The following is a 23,810-nucleotide window of genomic DNA, read 5'->3' on the forward strand; positions in this document are numbered from 1 at the left end:
GTATAACAAATGCCATCTCGCAGTAGTTGGTTGTTACATAATGCACACTTACTATTTACAGACATGTATCCAAAGATATAACATATAAAACATAAAAGAGAACATATATTCACATACAATTATCACAATAACTTATCTCAATTATACACTGAAATTTAGAACGAGCAAAAGAAAAAAAAAATAACCAAATAATATTTCTGATAACAACAGATTTAGAAACAAGTCATTGCCTGATTACAATGTATTATTACCTTTAGGAGGAATTCAGCAGTGATAATACTGTATTACAATGCATAGAAGCAAAAGAAGATACATATCAATGCAACACAGTGTTTACATGTTTACAATCAAAAGTTTACATTCTGGGGCCACTAGTGAATGAAATTAACTGTAGATCACAAGTTCTTTAAGTCACTTTCACATGTGATCAGTTTCTTTACTGTCCTTCCGTTTGTCGCTGGTATTTCTGCGATGATGCGGCCATCTGAGGACCATGCAGCCTTCACTTTCGCGTGCTGGGACGCCTTGCGTAACAGGTCAACGTTTCGCTTTGTGAGGTCCTCATGGATTGAAACTCCGCTTCCTTTCAAATGTCTTTTTCTTTTCAAGATCTCTTGTCGCTTTCTGTAGGAGGTCAGCTTGACTATGATGGGCCTGGGTGCAGCTGTATCTGCCTTCTTTCTTCCCGTGCGATGGCTACGGTCGATGTCCTTTTCAGGATTGATGGCAAGCCCCAGGTCTTTCTTGGCGATGTCACAAAGAATGTCATCAGTGCTTTCCCCTTCTCTTTCTCTCACTCCAAATATGCGGATGCAGTTTCTCCGGGAGTATTGTTCCATGTCCCACTGTGCTTGAACCAAAGTGCCAATGCGGTCAGCTTGCTTACTCATCTCTTTCTTTAGGACAGTTATTTGGTGGGCTTTGTTGTCACAGACTGTTTGAAGGTCATGCATCTGACTTTCAAGAGCTTCAATTCGGTCATTGAGCTTGACAAAAGCCTTGTCCATAGCTTTGCTGATGGCAGCATCGAGCATCTCAATGTAGTCGCCATTCTTCAGAAGTTCCTTTATCACACTGCAAACAAGAGCTGATGACTGTCGGGTTGAAGGTGGTGAATTGAGGGCCATTGAGGAAGGCTTAACTCCACTGAACACTTTCCTTTGAAAGAGTGACACCTTTGTCCTGGAGTAAGGCACTGTTCAGCTGGACGAACACAATAGCTAGACTATCCTGTCTGCACTTGGAGAATGAGATGCTTCAATCAAATGAAGAAACCCGCACTCGATGTGGATATCTGGGACTATATGAGTTTGGTGGTTCAAATCTTGGCTTGAGGAGCAAAAAATAAAATGCAAATATCTCTTCTTGTACCTTCTTATACTTCACAAAAGTCCTCCTGCTTCATTAGTGACTTGTTTCCTCCAAGGTTTTCAACCTGTATCAGATCATGGTCGTCTGGCTGGGAGTTAAAAGCAGGAAAATAAGCAACAAGCACAAGCACCAGGCACCAAGCACCAAGCACCAATTCATAGGTATCTTATAAGATTTTTGCTTAATTCGTTTTCTTCTTCTTCTTCTTCTTTTTGACTGGCTATTTTAAACATGCAACAATGAGGATGGTGCCTTTGATGTTTTGATCTCCATTTTCATCCCCTGAACTGGAAAAAGGATTCAAAATCTCTATTTGTATTTGCTTATATTCTATCAGCAGTCCCATATGTGAAATAATAACCGGCGGTCTAGCTATGAAGAAAGTGTTTTAACAATCGAACTATTTCAACTGGGCGGTGAGTTGGCTCAGTCGGTAGCGCGTCTGCCTCACGATCACGCGGCCCAGGCTCGAACCCGAGTCTGGACTGAGCAATGTGTGTGTAGCGGTTTCCAATATCTCGGTATTTTTACTGTCTGGCTGCTGTCAATTATGCTGTCTGACAACCCAGCATTCTGTCAACATCCACGCGAGCTTTCTTTGTGCGCCGACACACGACAGGTGCGCACTACATTCTTCGCTTTTGTCATCGTGCCGAGGTACGCGTATTTCACATTCCAACAGTAGTCGGATTTTCATAAACGCACCCCTTGTTTTGCTGTCACGGAAACAAGCTACCAATTAGTGGCGAGCTGTGCATTCTCACCAGCCAATTACCACTCTCAAAGCTCCTGTCCGTGACATCTTTTCTCCGACCACGCTGTTTCATTTTCCACGCTTCCTCACTTCACGATTAGCTTTCATTCCGAGAGCACGTCCTAATCGTTGGAGTCACTCACGTCCGCATACTACGTCCGTATACTTCACACGTCTTCTCGCGCTGACGATACCTCGCGCCGTGGACTGGCACTTCATACGGATTATACAATACGGATTATTACACTTTCCCGGATTTCGTACTTCGCGGCATTCGCTACTTTTCATCGCGACTCGCCCTTTCTTCAGGCTACACTCCAACCTGGGGATCTTAACATCGCTACATTCAACGCGACCGGCGCCTCGTTACATCGCTGCATTCAACGCGATCTGAACGCGATCGGCGCCTCGTTACATCGTTGCATTCAACGCGATTTGCGTCCCATCACATCGCTAGCTGCTTCTGTCCTGCTAGCGCGTGGTCTGTGGTGTGCAGACTCTACCACAACCAGCTAGGGACCGTGCAGTTCTTCTATCAAGCGCTCCAGCTGTGGATCGACTCTACCCTCGCTTGTGCTAGCCGCGGCACTCGGAGGATACTCCACGCTGCTGCTGGGTCTTTTGTACATACTTCTATGGGACACTGTCGTCTTCGGACACCCTTAGTGCATTCGGAGTTAGTCCATATTATTTCGGGAAGAGCAATACAACCTACAAGGACACTTTACACCTTTTCTGGTGCCCTAGTGCATTCCTCTACTGATACGGTCGCCTACCATTCCTGCTGGTGGTGCCTTCAGCTTCAAGTCCCGTTAGCCACTCGGTGAGTAATTATTTAGTTAGGTATTTCATCATTTTGGCCCGCACCACAATACCTACATGTGTAAACATACCGTCCCCTCTAGCAAGAGGCAAAACACTCTGTCCCTCGGATAGGACATAAAATGGAGGTCCCGTGTATGAGAGAGTAATATCTCCTGCACGTAAAAGATCCCGCTTCATTCATTCATCGCAAAGAGCAGGGTGTCTAACCCGATGAAGTGACCCCACCTCACATCCAACTGGACCACATGGAAGACCAGCTTAACGTAGCTGAATATGGGCTTTCCAGCCATCTTGGCAGATGGAAATAAACAAACAAATAACAAAGTGGAGGGGACCATTCTGTGGCACAGAAAATATACTCGTTACAATACAGGGAGGTGGAAATTTTGTGTTCCTACTCTCGAAGATTGTACAACCCATGCTTCAGGATTGACGACTGTCAGACAACTCAAGTGGCGGAGAGTGCCCGCCAGATGTTTCTGTTGCGAACACACGAACAGACACATTGCACTATAGCTTATACTCCATTTACTATACATGTCCCTCTGTGTCTGTTCATACAGAAAATCGCTGATCACCGAGACCCCACTCGATGTGCCTAGAGGTGCATAACTGTCATGGTGACCTTCAAGTGTGCAGGAACCTCTAGCGTACAAACTGTATATGCACTATATAGTGTGCACGGCATGTTACTTCCGGAGCGCTATATTCAGATATTTGAACCCCTTCAGGAGCGCTCTTGAACCTAGCCTCTAAAGATGCATAAAAACTAGCAACTGCTTGTGTTTTATAATTAGTAGTTAGTTTGGTTCAAGATTGTAGATTCGGGTCAGAAGAGGTGCTGTTTGATGATGTCGTATGCTTACAGTGTAGGTAACAGGAACGCTGAAGAAGAGGGGAAACTTCGTCGACACTGACTATGTTGGCAGATGATTGGGCAGCTAGAGCGGGGTGAGGGGCTTGTGTATCTTGGGTTGACCGATGAACATTACACAGCGTCAGGAGAAGATCAGAGTTGAAAGTTCAAATGTTTGGGTAGAGCGTCGAATCGACGGAGAGAAAGGGAGAAGTTTCTGGTTGATCTTTCTTCCCAAGGCTGGGGTGGTCTTTTATATTTGAGTTGAGATTATAGGTCTGGGCATCGTTGAGTAGGTCTTGAATCTTAATGTCGTAGATTTGTCTGTTCACGGTGGCGTTGCTTTTTAGAATTGTCGGCTAGTAGGTTGTGGATGTCTTGGTTATGCGAATCTTTCGATGATGGCAAGTTCTCCTTTGATGGTGGATTTTGGTGAAGAAGCGTCCGATAGAGCCTTGGCAACTAAAGGTCGGATGTTGTCAGCTGCGGATTTGGTGAGAAAGCGAAGGTTGGCTTCTCTACCTAGTGGATGATATTGGAAAAGGGTGGAAAAGGGACTTTTCGAAACGGGAAATTTGTGGCTTACTGAGAGGACATTGCATTTTGAGTCGTTTAATTGGTGGTCACCGGGGTTGATGACTGTTTCCGTGGTGGTTGGGCGCGTTATGTTGCTTCAGTGGGTATCTTATTGGGCTGGCACTCGAGTGTCCCTAGTCTCCGAGACGTCTCTACGACGTCTCCACGACATCTCCTGCAATCTGGCCGAGTCTCTTGGGAGAATCGAACATTATTATTGTTATCGAACAAGTTCGGTTTTAGTCTTCGGAGACTTTTTCCAGTCTCCAACTGGTCTCCGAAACGTTTCGGAGACGTCTCCGTGATCTTGCACGCTTGCGGAGACTCATTAGCAACCTACCGAAGACGTCGCGAAGTCGGTGACGTCTCGGCGACTTGCGGGTGAATAAATTATCACCTTTTGTGGAAATGTGTCGGATCAAGACTCCATGGAGTCGCCTTCTTGGTTGGGGCGCAAGCAATTTTTTTTTTTCTTTAGTCGCACTAGTTACGATGACTGAATAGTCGCGAGGCTCACTGTGACATCTCCAGTGAGACAGATCATGATTCATCGCTTCAAACAGAAATGCTAAAGGTGTCTGTTTCCGTTTCTGTCGCATTCCGCGTTATCAGTTATGAACAAAATTCAAATAAGATGAAACTGAAATATAAGAGTTCCTGAGGCCTGTAGATGTTGTTGGAGGAATAACATGCTTTATCTTTGAGAAGTTTGTCAAAAATATAATCTGGTCCTATATTTATCGAATGTAATGTGACCATTGTTGACAATGCTTTTGCAGCAGGTACTCTTATAAGTATACCCAAGTACTACCGAAGTACTCATTCATTCAGCTTGGTACAGAGGGCAATTGAAGGCAAAAAGCTATTGATGAACATTTGTTCTGACCTTAAGATATATTGCAGTGTAAGTACTCTATACAAATATATTATGAGCAAAGATATTTTAAAAAAAAAAATTCTTTAAAGTACGATATCACACCACATTCTTAAGTAGGTATTCCAAAATTGAGCTAGATCAAATACCAAAATAGAACAAACCATTTATTAAAGAAATCGACATTGTCGAGATCATTGTACTTCAGCTTTGATATTTCGAAGTCTCCGGTGTCACGCATCATGCGACTTGTTAGGCCTGTGTATTAAGCACTGAAACGTATCTACCGATGTATCTTCAGCTCAAACCAAATCTAGTGCCTTTCCCATACATACTTATTGTTGCCTTGTTATTTATGAACTTGAAGGTGGGACTCCTTTCCATTTTCCCCTAAGTCCGATCTTATAGCTTTCTATTGGTTACACCAGTCAGAGGGTTCCTTTCTCTCCCTCTCCTTCAATGTCACATCTATTCACAGGTACTGCATTCCTTACACTGAGTCCATTTTTTTTTTTGTGGAAATCAAGAAAACAGTTCTTTGAAAGCTTTGCAACTGAATGACAAATTGTCCGAAATCGACGTTAATAAGCACTGAATTGATCAGTGTTTTGGTAGTAGCCACGATAAAAAATCTCTAGTAATGCTACCTTTACCTTTATCATCACCAACTCTACCGTTGACAATATGTAGGGGTAAACATTTACACAGTTCGATCAATTTAAATCCATTGTTATTGGTTATGTGATCCATATTGTATCTGTCGGTGCAAATACCAAGAGATTCAAGCTCATTTCTTGCATTGAAAATCGAATCATTCATAAAATGCAAACCAGTTTCATTTTGGATTTTATCCTCAATAGTAACAAAATCTTGGAGACAAGCCGTCCTAGAATTGAAGTCACCACCAACAGCAAAGGAATATCATACTTGGCTTGGATATTGATGCAATCATTTATAATGGTATCAAATACATCACTATCAAAACACTTTGAATTTTCATGCGGAATATAAACTGCCCCTATTAGAGCTGAAAAACCAGGTAAAACAAGTTTTATCCATAAAACTGAATCTGAATTTGTTTCATCCAATATCTCATAGTTACTCTTATATCTATCTGAAATGATTATTGCGAGACCATGAACACCACCAAGAGCACGGGAACTTTTCAATTTTTTTTCTTTGCGGTAATACAATGGAAGTCAGGGAAGTAAACCCAGACAGTTCTAGTTTCGAATAAACAGACTATATGAAAATTCTTTATGTATTTTGTAAAAATTCCGTAATCATACTTTATCTTGAGACTGCATAAGTTCAGACCTAATATTCAAAGACTGATTGTAGAAAAATTGCAATAATTATGGTCCTGTAACGCAAGATGTCCTTGAACTTGGACAGGCACGTGCCTCGAGTTCCTATAGATCAAGGTAAATACTAAGCTCTCTCATTTTGCGCTCATCCCACCCAAGTTGCATCATGGCTCTATCGAGAAAGTCAATTACCTTTACAGTCTTCTCGTCCCTCTTAGAGATGAAGTGAATTTTCCCGTCAATTGTCCATACTTTCAGAATGTCAGTGTCCTTCTTCATCTCTTGCACCACCTTGCTGCGCATTCTCGTCAGGTCATCGTTGATATAGACCTCCTTGTGAGATGATTTTTTCCTCAAGATTTTCTTGCTCTTCATCAGAGAGGCCTTGGCCTCTCTCCTTGCGAAGAGCGCGATGATAGTGCGCTTTCCCTTCGGGCCGCTCCCGAGGCGATGACAAATACTCAGATCAGAAGTGGACAGTTTGACGCCGATCTCCTTGTCCAGCTCAACGACGACCTTCTCCGCTTCCTTCACGCCGTAAATTTTGACATTTTCTTTTCTGGTGTACTCCTCCAACATTTCATTCTCGAAATGGTTGATCTGAATGGTTCGCTTCATCTGACCAAGATCTGCTCTCTCTCCTCCTCGATGGTCGATCTTCTCCACCAGCTGGTCCATCAATGAAGTCATCGCCGTTGATACAGCTGCTGTTACTACGTGTACTATGACGGGCTGAAGGGTTGCCAGGACCTTTCCAACCACTTCCGCCACCAGATCTCTCGTAGCATCCTCATCGGGAGGACCGGTTGGGGGTTTGGTCTTTACCTCAGGGGGCACTCCTGTCGCTGTGGCCACTGCATAAGTAACAGCTTTCTCCAGCTTCAGATCCATGTCGACGTCAGGCTGCAGCTTCGCCGTCACCTCATCATCTAGAACTGTGAAGCGACTTCCACTATAGACCAAAGACGCTTACTATCTTTGCTATAGACACAAAGTCGCGTACAGTCGGTCTGTTTCTGGACTACTCCAAAACCTTTGACACAATAAACCACGAAATATTTTTGTAGAAAAATAAAACATTACGGTATTCGTGTAAAGACCTTGGAGTGGATCAGAAGTTATTTTACTGGAAGAACTAAATCTGTTTCGATGAATAATTATGACTCTGAAATAAACTCGATTTGCTGTGGTGTTCCACAGGCTCCCTCTTAGGTCCTCTTTTATTTGTTACCTCCGCCAAGGGAGGAGGTTATGTTTTCGTCAGTGGTTTTCGTTACCGTTGGATTGTTTGTTTGTCCGTGTGCAAAATAACTCAAAAAGTAGTTGACGGATTTAGATGAAACTTACAGGAAAGGTTGAGAATGACACAAGTAACACATTGAATTTTGGTATTGATCCAAGATTTTTTTTTTTTTTTTTTTGAATTTATGAACGATTTTTAATACTTTGACAGGTAGGGTCAATGTACTTGGGAGTTCAAGCTGCGTATTTTTGAGGTTTTCAAACGCGCACTAATGTGCGTGCTCTAGAATTTCAGCTAGGGCGAGACGCGCCGCGCACCTGAGGGTTTATGACGTCACAAAGGCTTCTATATAGGGTAATCGGGCGATTTTTCAGGATGTATACCTATGGGTGGAAATCACTGATCTCTATGGAAGAGCCCATAGAGCTTTTCCCCAGTGGTGGAGAGGAGAAAAATCTCTTTGGGAAGAGCAAGATCGGTGGAAAAGTAGCTGCTTGGCGGAGGTCTGCGCTCTGAGAGTGCATTTCTCGTTCTATATTATATCAATGACTTCCACAACTCACCCTCTCTGCTGTCTTTTAATCTGTTCGCAGATTACACAAGTCTTTTCTATTTTATTCTCACTCAGATCCTTTTGTATTGCTCGATTTCGTGAATAATGAACTGCAACTGGTATTTGAATTGATTCAGGCGAATGAATTATCGCTTAATATGAATAAGACTATAATTATGGTTTTCAGTAACAGGATAAAGTCTCTTCCAGGTTTAGTAATAGTGAATGGATTGCAGCTATATCAAATAGATTCAATAGAATTTTTAGGTGTTTTTATTGATAGCAATCTTTCTTGAAAAGTTCATGATGATTATTTATGTATGTAAGTTGTGTAAGAATGTTGAAGTAATTCACAAATTGAAATATTTCTTCCCAAAGCTAGTATTGCATTCTCTCTATTCAACTCTATTATTACCGTACTTGCTTTACAGAATATTGGCCTGGGGGAATTGCTCAAAGACTAAAATTGATTCGTTATTTTTGATTCAGAAAAAGGTCGTGCACATTTTTGGGATCATACAAACGAATTATTTGTTTTTATGGTGAAAATTTCTGATTTGTTTTTGTATCACGTTTGAATTTTAATGTATTATCTTCCCAGTGTTTTTTTTTCTCAATGTTTTTTAACAACAGTGAAATCCACAATTTTATTATCCTATAAGACACAATGAATCATACCACTTTTCCTCCCTTTGTACAGTTTTTACTTCTACCGGCCCTTCTTTCTGGAATGAGTTAGATTCTGTTCGGTTGCAATCAAGTTCTTTGAGTTCCTTTAAGCACAATCTAAAAAACATTTTTTTCCAAAATCCAATATTTGATTATTTGCCGTGATTAGGGTTGCTATTGTATTCTGTGCTTATTCGAAATGATGCTTATATTTGCTCAATCAAAATTGCTACTTTATTTAGCATTGATATCTTGAGTTTTATCATGAATATCATATACTATTTTTTACATTAGGCAGATTTCATCATAATCTCGACATATTGAATCATTGCATATTTCGTCGTCTTTCATAATAGTTGTACTAAACGCTTATATTGTAGCTTTTGAACCTACATCTTTATAAGCTTTGCTGTATAGTAGGTTCCTCATAGTACATATCATTATAATCCATAATGTTCTTATACTTTTGTGCAATTATATCTCAAATTCACGGTTGTGTTAATTTTTTTTTTCGAAATGAAATGGAATAAAAAACCTGAATATGACATGTGGAATATGGAACATGAATTTAAAAATCACTGTGGTGAAATTTTGCATAATATTAAAAAGTGTCATAAGCAGGAAGCACATATTGTAATTTGACAGTTCTCGACGTACAAATAAATGTTCACTGAAAATTGCTTTTGACGTGAACAAGTAAAGAAAAATACAACCTTCACATGAATTCTCTTAGTGATGGTGACTTAAAAGAATTGATGATTTTATTTTCTAAGGCAAAGTAAAATTACGAAATTTATAAGATTGTGCACCAACCGAGATTTAAGTTCAATTTGTCAGATGATATGCATATTACCCTTGGGGTGACAAGACCTTGTATAAGAATTAGCGAAAACAAGAACAAAACTATATAGACTAAACAAAACAAAACAGAAAAGGTCTTACTAGCTCAATTTTAACACCAAAACTTATCCGAGTTTTTAAACAGTGTTGTCATTGTCATCCAAATCATTTTTTTCTAGATTCGATATCAACAATGATATTTACAGTATATTTGGTGGGTTGTTTTTTTTTTTTATTTGCTGTAAAATGACTTTGTTTTGTTCCTGAAAATTCGTGATTTTTTTTTTCCTGGTGAGAGGTCTTGTCATCATAGAGTTGTATGCAGTTGATTACTGTTAAGTGAAAACACAAATTTTGATACTATTTCCATTGTTCAGTTAGTGTTATTCTCCTGTTTTGTATCAAAGACAACTTCAATTGAGTGTGAAATAAGAAAATTACAGCACGCAATTATAGATGACGTATTTGTCACAAGCCGGTCACCTGCATTTTTTTCGAGAAAAAGTATGTGCTTTCAGACTTCTGTCAACTGAACAATTTTTATACAGTTTTCCCAATTTATTTCTCCTGTTGCAATGCTTATTTTACTTTTCAAAATCGATCATATTCCGGATAGCCCTCTATTATATCTATATCTATATGCAACTAATATTAAATTATTTAATATTTTTCAAAGATGCGATATCATCTTTTCCAAAAACGCTTCCATCTTATCATTATGTTCGCAATAGGTGATGAAATGACATAATAACTGTTCAATAGATTTAACAATGTGGAAATATGAATAGGAACGTATGATAAAGGGCCTGTTTGAACGCTGTAGCGTACGTGTAGGAACATTAAAGCTGTGTTTTGTGATACTTATCTAATTCAAATCCTACTCTGTGTAATTGTACGATATCCAGGTGAACGGGTGCACATCACAGTTCTTTCAGGTGGATTTCCAAACATTGAGAGTGCAAGTAATACCCAGCTGCAGTGCTACAGAAGCTCTCCATTCTCAGCCGCCTCCCGTGAATTTGGCAGGACAGCACCAACCCCCAGTGACACTTGGCCTGACCCACCTGCAGCTGAATCTTATGAGAGGGATATCAAACTTGTACGGTTTTCACACGAGTGGAATGTGCATGGATTCGGAGCATTTTACTGCCGTGGTTCACAAGAAGGATATGACGACCAAACAATATCATCATTCTTCAAAAGAAGTGACGGTATTAATAAATCGTAATGATAGCTATATACAGTATCGTCCATGTAGGCCTACAGCTGACAATATAGATAGCCAGCTACCATAAAACCGGCAAATTGAATATTGGTTTAAGGTTACGATCCATAAGCATTATTTGAAACCATTATTATTATCCAAATGACTAAAAGTAAACGCATGCACCAGTTTTCTTGTAGTTGCTTTATCGAGAACGTGTCTCAATTTTCCAATCCTGTGTAAACCTATGGCTGCAGATTTGTATACGTTATTGATGTGAGTTTTCATACTAAGATCTTCTTTGACAATGGCACCAATGTCATGTGCCTTAGAAATTGGCAGCACAGGAATATCGCAAACATTGACGGACAAAGTTGTTGAGGACTTGTTGAGATCTTACATGCACAACTTAAGATTTCTCAAGATTCAATTTCAAACCATTATGCAGAGAGCAATCTTGAATTTTACCTAAGCATGATTCAATCTGACCAATATTGCTGCATAAAAATTGGTGCTTTTTGGCAATGAAAGATAAATCTGAGTATCATCAGCACATGTAATTTTTTACCTATGCCACACTTGTCAATTACATCCTCTAATGGAGCTGTGTACATTTTGAAACACAGTGGCCCCAAGACAGAACCCTGAGGAACCCATTGTCTGAGAACATAAGGGGCAGATGCAGTACCATTGATTGACACACTCTGCATTCGGTTGCTAAAATAAGACTGAAACCAATCAAATGCAGTACCAGCAATTTCATAAGTTAATGACAGACGATAAAGCATGATGTTATGGTCAATAATGTCAAATGCACATGAGTAATCTATCATCACCAGCAGTGTCTCCTTGCCCCTGTCCGCTGCAAGAAGTCGGTCATTAGCTGTCTCAACATTGTGATTTCACCTGAATGCTGATTGTGTTCTGCCAGACATCCCATTTGATTCCAGACATGCATGTGTCAGTCTGATTTTCACATGCTCGCTCTACCAACTTTGTATCAAATCTAAGCTTAATTGCTATTGGTCTGTAATTTCCCAATAATTTCTAATCTAAACCTGGCTTAAGAGGATCAACTTGTGCATGTTTGAAGGAATCTGGAAAACAGCCGCTCATCAGAGAAAGGCTGATAATTGTGTGCGAGTACAGAATGTCTATACCACTAGCAGAATGGTCATATTGATTTTGTCTTTTTTTTTTCTACATTATGCACCTGCATTATTGAAATCTGGTATAACTTTTGGACCCTCTCCATGTCTATATTATACGCTGCCGCAATCGACCAAATCCGGAGGCCTGTGTTTTTCAAGGCATGTCTATATACAGTTATAGGTAGTCTTGATGGTTGTCAGATGCTTCAGACAGCAAGCTCTGTCCGTATTCGATATATTCATATATAGGGCGTACTCTCCTCGGGCCACCACAGTAGGCGTTTAAATGGATGAGTTGCATGATGGATTGTTTCAGAGGAATGAGATATCTGAATGTAATAGAAGGGTCCAATTTGATGGTCTATTATTTAAGTTTGCAAAATTTATTTCAAACGTATGAAAAGCCATAGCGAACATACACAGTCACGAAAAACACTGCTCTGATGATGAAGATGCCCCCCTGTTCGTGAATTTGAATTCCCCAATGTTCATCAGTGCATATTGCTGGTCTCCTGTGCATATTTATTCAAACACACTTTCTTCATGTTTATGTGAGGAAATCATGAAATTGCATTCTGATGAAAATGGATAAAAATAAGCTGGTAAGCTTTCTGAATGTTGATCTCTGTGAGAAAAAAAAAATAAAAATGTTTGCTCGAAACTGAATGATCTCACCGTCAATTCGAATGCAAATCTCACAAAACTGGGGGGGGGGGGGGGGAAACGAGATATAATCATGCCAGTACTGCAGATGCCTTCAAAAGATTATTCTTATCATGACATATGATACGTTCTTATCAATGTCTGTGCATTTAGCCTGCTTTGAGCCCGTGGATGGGAAATTCACCCGTACAGTGAATGTAAATGACACAGGAGTGATGATTGAAATGAGAGCTACCAGTAACAGTACTCTTGAAAAGCCTGTGTGGAGAAAAGATGGAGGAGACCCCGTGACCGGACAGACAACCAACACGTTCATGTTTACTGATCCAATCGTGGCTGAGGATGAAGGCATCTATGAAATTCACTACAGTGGCATGCGAAGTCAAGGAAGGGGAGCCTTGTACAGATTAATAGTTCGAGGTAAGTCATTGAAGCAAGGATAGGTTTTTGTGCATAGAAGAAATATCACACTAGAAAATAATAGATATTAAATGTTTAATAGATTTTCAATGATTCTTGATCTATCTGCTTCTGTATCGGAACTAACCCTGTTACTGTTTGGTTCAGAATATAGATATGGTATATGTTCAAAATGCACATTATTACACAGTACCTGCGACTCCAGTTTCATGCATATCTGAAGAACAGAAAAACTCCCTTTCTTCTATGTATATCAATTTCTTTAGAAATACTGACAAGCGCATTTGAATGGACACTGACTTATTTGTTCTAAATGTAATGTGTGTAAAATGGGAAATCGAAAAAAGTCTGAAGTTTAACATGTTTGGGCCTTGTTCTGTGTAACTGCAGTGATAAGTACTTAAATAATGAATTATAATCTTAACTTTGGACTAAATTACAAATCATCAATACCATTATATCAAAAATGTATCAGTACTTGTTTGGCATGATGCCAATCAGTCTATTAGTCTAGTATAGCCATACGTTTGTCGTCCATGTATTGTTGCTTGTGTTTTGTTCCGCCATTAGAGACCGAAACCAATAAGATTTCAAACATATGGTATGTTTGCATGTGATTCTTTGCCTTGATGGCCGCTTGAGGCTTAACCATGTTGAGGTACGTTACAAGAATAATCATCTCCGATTCCAAGATCAGTTTCATCTCAATTAACATTGCCGATCCCTAAATGCACGAAATTCCAGTACAATGGACTATATGAAGAGCTTATTTGCAAAAGGGGCTAGATCCATTTTCAATGAAAATTTATTATTAGCATCACTGCACAGCATTCCAATTGAGTTAGTTACAGTGAAATTTTCAACTCCAGATAACCATTTGAATAGAAATTATCGCAAACTTAGATTTTGATTTTCCATACACGTGTGTACAAATTCTCACAAACGAACCAATTTTTCTCTAAAGTACTAAAAGTGGATCTAGCCCATTTTGCAAATAAACTCTTCATATGTTCATCTCGTTATAGCCAAAAGGGAAGCCGAGTTTCACATTGTGGTGTAACACAATGGACGAACCGAATTTATCTGACTGCCTTTCTAACATCGACTACAACAACAACAACAACAACAACAACAACAACAACAGAAAAAGACCAGCGAACAAAGATACACCATGATAGGGAAATCCGTCCGTTTAATTAGAGAAAGTTCTAACGATGAACAGTCGAAAAATTATAATGAATTTAAAGCATTTGGTGACATTTCTCGAACTTATTACATCGTATACTGTGACAAGGATATTCGTATGTAATTCAATAGAACAAAGCTATATGCTGATGGGACATGCATAATTATTTTTTCCTCTCTCTCTTCTATGTAGATTGTCCAGCTGGTAAATGGGGGCCCCCTAACTGCGTTAGAATCTGTGACAAATGCTACAATGGTGGAGTTTGTGATGACCATAATGGCAGATGTGTATGTCCAAACAATTTCAAGGGACCAAATTGCTTACAAAGTAAGTGTATGGTATACACCTCAGTAAGATAAGATAAAATACATACACTGTATGGAAGATATGACTTAAGTTTGGACTTAACACGTAAATGGACAATGCTGATGATACCTTAAGAATAAATTTTGTGTCTGGGTTGAAGCAAATTCTATGGCATAATGACTTTTTAATGATAGAATCAGATAATAAAACAAACCATTACATTCATTTTAACTGTGCAAAGGAGATTTACTAATGGAATCTTAAGGAATCAAGCTTTCACCTAGCACTGATATTCATATAAGTGACGAATCATTACATTGGTTATTTGCTTGCACAAAGCTGGATTTTTCATTGAATTTTCTTTTTGAAGTGACTACAATATGATTGAAAAGATTTCATGCATCACATGAAACATATTTAGAGTTATAATACACCAATGACAACAATAAGAAGGAAATTAAGTGCTGTATTTAGTGAATTCACATGAATAACGAGTTTAGAATATGGGCCTATCAATCAAAATGAGAGAAAATAAGATGATTACATGTTTACTAAGTCTCGTTTGAAAATATGATTTTGATTGATATAGTCTTTCATAAAAATATGTTAAACTCAGATGGCAAATAGTTGCATGATTATAAATGTTGTTTTTTTTTTTTCGATGGACAATACCCACCTTGTAAAGTCTATTTAGAAATGCAGAATTCTCCTCAACAATGCAACAACGCGCCTCCTTTTATTTATTTTGTTTTTGGTCAAAAAAAAAAGGCAAAGAGAAAGGGGGGAGGTGGCGTGCACCCCCTTTAATTTTGGGGAAAGGCACCGCTCTTTACGGAATTTATCCGCCCATGATATCAATTCCTTTTTTTTTTATATTCCAATTCATGTAGAAGCTGAAACCAGCTGGAATGATGACTTTTGGGATTGCAAAAATAATTGTGAAAATGTATGAATACACAGATGGTTTGCCTTTCATTTGTAACTTCATCAGCTCACGGGGTGAACAATATAATCTGCAATCAGATGCGATGTACATGTGTCTTGATAATAGAAGTTGCAAACAATACAGGGGCCGCGGAACGTTTTTCAGTGTGTATGTGGGGGGGGGGGGTAGATGCGGGACGGGTGGTGGTCTTGACCTTGATTTCCCCCCCCCCCCCTTCTCCCCGCCCCACCCGCTTAGACAGATGTTGCGACACAAATTGTTGCCCCCTGAAACAGACGACAAATTGTTCAGGGGCGACAGTTTGTGCCGTCAGTTCCATGCACAATTTGTCGCCCCTGCACAATTTGTCGTCTGGCGACAATTTGTGCAGAGGGCTGACGGCACAAATTGTCGCCCGCCCTCGAAGCACATTCTGGGGGGTAATATCATTCTTGACATAGTCATTGAAATACCAACACATAACTTACATTGCTACGTCCTTTTAAACAAGCCATGTAGAAAGTCACGGTGAGGTTTCAAGGAAGTGCGTATGTGCGCGCGCACATGATAATTGAGTGTCCGTTCGTGTGATATGTGTGTGTGTTTGTGTGTTATTGCATATTATGGAAGAATGTGTGGGGAGGTGGTTTATATGCATTATGAAGATTTGTTTGAGTGTTTGTAAGTGCTTAAGTATTTGAGGTGTGCAAATTAGCAGTTCGTTAGTGCTAAAAAATCAACTAACAATTGAGAAGAGACTTTTGCTCCTGCCTGCTGCTAAAGATTAATGTGGTAAGAATGTCTTTTCAATAGTTTTTATTTCCATTGTCACAAAGAAAAGAAAAGAAAAAGTTGACATAATCCAAAGTGATACAATTTTTTTTCCATTTCTCTTACACTCGTCCGATAAAGGATTTTTTAAATACAATATAAAGTATATTATACACGAATGATGTCGTAAAAAAGAAACAATGCACTTTGTCATGGCAACAAAAATAGTAAATAATCACAATGATGGAAAACAGTGTTCCACTAAAAAAGCCACGCTTGTAAAACGTGGAACACTGGAACAAAACAACAACAGCACCAATTTGTTATACCAATAAGACATATTCATTTTAAATTCTTCTATATACTATTGTACATTTTACTCATTGATATAATGATGTTGATACTATGAACAATACTTACTAGGATTTTAGGATGCAAACGTATAAACTATGTAACATATCACATTTGTGGCACAGACACTATGGGGCCAGGTGTGCCAGGAAAATTGAACGGAAAGGAAGATATGCAATCGGCCACAAAAAAAAAAAAAAAACATAACGACGACAACAACAACAACAACAATAACACAATACACAGAAATAACAGAATTTGAGGAAATGTACTCTGACAGATACTGGACAACGAAGAACGAGGAAAAAGGAGCAGGGAAGAATAGAGAAGGAAAAGGAGAGGGATGGAAAAGGTCTGTGGACACACTACAAAATCTCAAGGAAAAGTGAAACATGACGGGTTTTTTCATTGAACAGAATTAACTGGTATATTTAGAAAACAAATGTTTTTTGAGTTTATACTTAAATGTAATTAACTTCACAGATTCTTTTAGATCATTATCTAAGCTATTCCAAAATCTGGGTCCGGTATAAACAAATTCTTTAAATTGTCTAGTGGGATAATTATGTACGTGGCTGTTACGGTGAAATACAGAATAAAATATTTTGGGTAGATGATTGCAGTTGTAATTAAACATAAATTGACCAAGTTGAAACAAATACAACTCTTTTATTTTCAGAATTTTGTGCTCAAGGAAAAGCTTGTCAGTATGTGCTCGGATATGAAGGTTAAAAACGATTCTGAGCGCCATCTTTTGCAGAAGAAAAAGTTTATCTAACAATGTCGAATATGTATTCCCCCAAGCAAGAATTCCGTAATTCAAGTACGGCAATACCAAACTTGAATAAAGCGTAATCAAAGCCGAAGAAGGAAGATAATATTCCAATCTATTCATTATGCCTATGTTACGTGCAATTACTTTACAAATATTGTTTATGTGACACTTCCATGATAACTTATTATCAACACAAACACCTAAGAATTTAATAGACGAAACCTCTTCTAGAGGAGTAGTGTCAAATATAACATTACCTGGTAATCTATCTAAAGAATTACTGAAAAACATATACTTTGTCTTCTCAATATTCAGTGACAATTTATTTGCATATATCCATTGTGAGACATTCTTCAATTCATCATTCACTGTACTAATCAAAGTATTAGGGTCAGGGTGGGAATAAAAAAGATTGGAATCGTCCGCGAATAATATGAAAGACAGTTTATCTGAAGATCTATAAAAATCATTAATGTAAACTATAAATAACAGTGGGCCTAACAAACTTCCTTGCGGAACACCACATTCTATTTTCTTCATAGAAGAATCAAAACTGTTCACATGTACATATTGAAATCTGTCAGATAAATAACTCGTAAACCATTGCAAGGCTTTTCCGCGAATACCATAATGGGATAACTTAGAAAGAAGTATACCGTGATTAATCGTATCAAAAGCCTTTGAAAAGTCCAGGAAGATGCCTATTGTATGCGAAAATGTATCAAGTGCATGTGTAATCTTTTCCACAAAGGTATGTAAAGCGTGGGTGGTGTTGTGATTTTCTCAGAATCCAAATTGAAAATTCGTAAATATATTACTCATATTGAAAAATTTTACAGTTCGGATATATACTATTCTTTCCAAAATGTTAGAAATTGAAGTTAATAACGATATTGGTCTGTAATTATTGACATCATTTTTCTCCCCTTTCTTATATATAGGTATAACTTTGGCAGTCTTCATTTGACTTGGTACAAGCCCAGTACTAAGTGATAAATTGATAATATATACTAAAGGATCTATTATTTGAAGAATTATATTTTTCAACAAATAATTATCGATTCCATCACAACCTGGGCTTTTCCCTTCTTTCAAATTATGAATAATATCAATAACTTCTTCATTATACGTAGGGTCCAAAAATATAGTTTTAGGATTAGGTATATCTAAAAAATCATAAAACACTTTATTAGATGAAGGGATACTTTGTGATAAATTTTTCCCAATCGATGCAGAAAAATCATTAAAAATTTCGGCCATACCAGCAGGTAAATTGCTTGAGGTATTACCCCATCGTACTTCTGAAATACTAGATACATCATTAGATGTATTCATAACATCTTTTATTGTTTTCCAAGTATTCTTAATATCATTTTTATATTTCATTATCTGGTTGACATAAGATTTTCTCTTTTGTAAACGCAATAAATTAGTAAGCGTGTTTTTATAAGTCGCATATTTTTGTCTTTTTTTATCCGTAGGGTTACTCCTATATTTATAAAACAAATTATTTTTTTCTATTAATCGATCTTAAAAGTGATTGAGTTATCCACGGGAGTCTTGGAGTTCTTTTATAAGAACTTTTCCTTGTGCAAAACGGAATATGTTCATCAATTTTAGAAGTGATAGTTTTCATAAAATAATCATAACACAAATCAAGATCGGTATTGTTGTATACAAAAAACCAATCAATATCTTTTAAACTATTTTGCAAATTAATAAGATTATTGGCCGTAATCTTACGACGTCTCTGATAATTATTTTGCCTAGGAGATAACTTAATTGGCACTTGTGTAAAGATTGGATAATGATCAGAGATGTCAGATAAAACAATACCAGACTCAGGAATTGGGAGAATATTACAAAAAATATTATCAATCAAAGTGGCAGATCGGTCAGTAACACGGGTCGGCTTAGAAATTAACGGTAATAAAGAAACAGACATTCAGGTTTCTACAAATTCTTGCGAAGTATGTTGGGAGTTACATTTCATAAGATCAATATTGAAATCACCCATTAAATATACATGTTTATTTGTAAAAATAGAGTTCTGCATTAGATTTTGTATATACAGCAAAAAATCATTCGGATTCGATCCAGGGGGTCTGTAAACAACTCCAATCAGTATGTTTTTCCCATTCGGGTTTACCATTTCAACAAAAAGAGATTCAACTACATCAGTCATGACATTCAATTCTTCGTGGATAGAATATTCAAATTTGTTGGGGATGTATAAACCCATGCCACCACCCATTCTTTCTTTTCTATTTCTGTACACGAAATGAAAGCCGGATATAGAAAATAAATGACTTATATTGGGAGTCAACCATGTTTCGGTCAGACCTATAACAGAACAGTTATTACCAGAGTTTTCTAAAGATAATCCCAACTTATCAAAATTTCTACTTATGCTTCGTATATTCAAATGAGCTAACAAAAGATTGTCATCATCACTATTCATAACATATTGTTTATACTGATTTAGAGTCAGATAAACACATGATGAACTTTGCACAGGATCTTCAGGATCAAAATTATATTCAAATTCTTGTGCTGAAGCATTAAGTTTGTTCGATATGTGTGCTTCATATAAGGTGGAAGTTTTGTTTTCCTGCGCGGACGTAAAAGAGCGCCCAACTGTATCATAAAATTCATCATCGTTCACAGAGTTGAAAACAAATGTTGGATTAGCCATAAGTATAACGAAAATCACACCGGAATCGACAAAAGTTCCACTTAGACCTAGACCTGGAGATTGTAGTTATGTGGGAATGTACAGACCTGGAAGAAGAGAAAGAGAAACGCATATACACAAACATGAAACACATACAAGAAACACATACATGAAGCATAGACATGAGACACACACAAGACACGAGAAACAACAAGGACGCAGACAAGACCTAGCCGATGATATCAAATTGGGCACACACGTCCGTGGCCTGTGTCTGCTCTGCCAATACAAAACGAGGCATAAGCAATAATATCAGCATGGATTTAACAACAGACTGCATTTGAGTGAGTGAGCTCCCTTGATATTCAAAAAATATCATTTTCATACGAGATATATTCACGTGCATAATTCAAACTATCAATATAAATTTTTATAAGTTATTTGGGGATCAGGAGAGAAGGAGAGAGACGAAGGGAGACACGAATAGAACTTTGATGTTTACTGTATACACCTACACTGTAGTTTCTGATATTAACAGTAAGTGCCTATTGGCCATAATAAAACAATAAGTGTCATATCTTCACAAGTCATGATAGACAAACTACGATGTAGAAATCAATTCTGAATATTTGTTCGCTGGGAATGTCATGAAGGAGAAAAATGGAAAAGAAATCAGAGAAGAACAAAGAAAAACAAATAACAAATACAGAACGTCTCATAAGAGAGTTTAGACAATAAGCGTATAACTGATTGATACTATCAGCTTTCCCGGATATCACCTCATCGTAAGCTTTCTTCAACCCCATCCCTACCATTACAACACATCAATTAAAGTTAAATTGAAGAGAATGAAATAAATTATCCGCTTAACGTAATAGAAGATTATTCCATATATACATAAGTGTTTATTTTTTTATATTCATTTCAAGTTTGCAGAGAGAATGAGAACGAGATGAGATCAGTGAAACAAAAAATGGTATTGACTTTTTTGCTCAATCATCGATCATCATAAGCAGCGTCCGCAGGATTGGGACATCTCACCCGCCAAAGTCGCGAAGTTGGGAAACAAGCAACTAAAACAAAAACAACACCATAGCGGGAAGCGCACCCACCAGGGAGGTGCACCTATCGTACAGAGCGCACAACGGGTCGAGTGCACAGAATACTAGTACATTGTGCTATGTTTTAGCTAAAATTCAGTTGAAATACAAAGATCATTGTATGCCCCATGGACTCCAGGTAGATTAATATCTAATATTTTCAGGTAGATTAATATCTAATTAGAATGTTCGTTTATGGTCCGCACATACAAATCATATACAACACATACCATGCAGCCCCCCTCCCCCCCCCCACACACACACACATACGCATAATTTACCAGTCATACCCATCCCACCCAAGCATATCACCAGAGCAATCACCCCAACCACACAATTCACAGTGCATGGCCGACGACAATTTGTACTGGTATACTTTTCATTTTGCCTGCACAGTTGTCGCCATCGAGGTCCAAAATTGGGAACTGCACAAGCAGCACAAATTATGCAGAGGCGACAATTTGTGCCGTCAACTCCTGCACAAATGTGACCGTGCATCACAAAACGAACAAAAAGTCGCACACACTGATTTTGCGTGAGGACTGAAAATAAGTGAAATGGGTCAACCTAGCCAATCTTGACTTTTTCATATTTTCTGAAAGAGCAAGTCTTCTTTTACCTTATGCTAAAATTTGGGATCATAAAACGGGTAGGAAAGTGTGTTTTTTAGCAGTTTATCTCGAACATATTTGGTAGAATAGTGTGATTGGGTGTGTCTTTAGAGTGCCTTTTTCATTTCTGAAAAACCTTGTTCACACTCTTCACTTTCAACTCTAATAATTTTTGAAAGGATGTGCTACTGCTTTGAAAGTTGGCATAAATTATGGAAAGAATGTGTTAATGAGGCAAGCTTAATTTCACATTAATCTAATAATCCCTTCATTGTTGTTACTCGGGTGGTTTACTTCCTGTTTTCTGTCCCATTCATCGCACAGCCAGCACGGTTTGGTAAAGATTAAAGGGTGTGTACAGTTCTGGTTGAGGTGAGGATTTAGCTTTTAATGTTTTGCGAGATATTCAGAAACCACTCTATGAGATGTCAAAGAGCATGCAATTCTGAGGGGTATCAAAAATTTATATGATGAAAATCGGTTTTGAAATGGCTGAGATATCCAAAAACAAGGTAAAACAAAGAGATCCTAATAAAAGGCGTGGCCTGTCGCCTTTTATTATTATCACTTTTTTGGATATCTCAGCCATTTCAATACCGATTTTCATGAAATAAACGTTGAATCCTTCTTTAAATTACATGCTCTTTCATATTTCATAAGAAATTTCTCATTATCTCAATTAGGAATGTTCAAAACATGAATCCCCACCTCAACCAGTACTGTACAGCGCTTGAATAGACACTGTACTTCAGAGCCTCTTTTCTCAGTTCACCCTTCTTCTGAGTTTGTGCTTTCTTTCTAATATTTATATAGGTTAGGAGAGTCCATTTGATTTGGAGTTATACATCATTTTAAAGCTGAAAGTCTGCTCTTTCATGTTGATGGTCTTAACTAAAAATTCATGTCTGGCGACTTTTTGTTTGTTTTGTGGTGCAGGGTCACAAAGAGTCGCCCCGAACCTGGGACGACAATTTTAGTCGGGGCAACAATTCTTAGCCGTAACAGACGAGAAGAATGTAAGTGCGGATTCTTTGGAAATTCAAATTCATGGGTGTTTTGATTTTTTGCCCCGATTTTGTTTCATTTTTCCATGTTTTTAGACGAACCAAAAGTGTGTGGGGGGAGAGAGGCTGCAGCCCCCTCGGTTCTGCGGCCTCTGCAATAGCCAGCAAAGGTTATCTAAAACTTAAACAAAAGATGGGTATAATGACAACATAATAATAATGGATGAACTTTCAATATGTGTCCACTCGTTAGACTTTTACAGCCCAGCGGTTGAATAAAATCAGACTAACTAATGGTATCATTGCTTGGCATATAAAGAGCTATACTACAATGTATATTATTCTGTTTGTCACAGGTTAATACAACAATGTCTCCATACAAAAATCCTACGAAAAGATTCCTTCAAAAGTCAAATCCAGAGCTATGCTGTGTTTTGTCATGGCAAAACAGGTTCTGACAAATATCTTCAAAATTTCTAGAAAAAAAAATGGAGGATATTGCACAAGCACAGGCACAGGTAACTGACTGACTTTTCTGTGTATCCACTACATTCATTTATGGAATGTGCACACTTGCAATGAACATAAAATCTGCCCTCCAATATGTCAGGTCACATAACAATGCATAAAAGTATGCAATCTAAAAGGCAACATTAGTGATACAAAGACTATTGAAAATTGTATTACGAGCGCACTATGCATTAGATTTGTCAGTCTGGATGTACAAATTAAACAAAATAATGATAGTGCCATGTTATCCTGCGTAGACTCATCGCAGGACTCTCTGACCTGACCTCCGTT

The 23,810-nt window shown here is 38.1% G+C and overlaps 2 protein-coding genes across 2 annotated transcripts in view; one reads left to right on the plus strand and one right to left on the minus strand.

Moving 5' to 3' along the window:
- Nucleotides 1-395: 395 nt before the first annotated feature.
- LOC140243674 (uncharacterized) lies at nucleotides 396-1,127 on the minus strand. Its single transcript, XM_072323371.1, has one exon. It carries the CDS (start codon nucleotides 1,125-1,127, stop codon nucleotides 396-398), a length of 732 nt encoding a protein of 243 aa, XP_072179472.1.
- Nucleotides 1,128-9,747: 8,620 nt separating this feature from the next.
- LOC140243777 (receptor-type tyrosine-protein phosphatase T-like) overlaps nucleotides 9,748-23,810 on the plus strand; it is a 77,692-nt gene continuing 63,629 nt past the window's right edge. Inside the window, exons 1-4 of the mRNA XM_072323478.1 lie at nucleotides 9,748-9,766; nucleotides 10,774-11,079; nucleotides 13,040-13,306; nucleotides 14,685-14,819. Coding sequence (XP_072179579.1) covers nucleotides 9,748-9,766; nucleotides 10,774-11,079; nucleotides 13,040-13,306; nucleotides 14,685-14,819 — 727 coding nt within the window. The remainder of the gene's footprint in view (nucleotides 9,767-10,773; nucleotides 11,080-13,039; nucleotides 13,307-14,684; nucleotides 14,820-23,810) is intronic.

Source organism: Diadema setosum, chromosome 1 (assembly GCF_964275005.1).
Source record: "Diadema setosum chromosome 1, eeDiaSeto1, whole genome shotgun sequence".
Taxonomy (NCBI): Eukaryota; Metazoa; Echinodermata; class Echinoidea; order Diadematoida; family Diadematidae; genus Diadema; species Diadema setosum.

Coding starts and splice junctions, on each gene's coding strand:
- LOC140243674 (XM_072323371.1), bottom strand. CDS start 1,127: ATGGCCCTCAATTCACCACCTTCAACCCGACAGTCATCAGCTCTTGTT.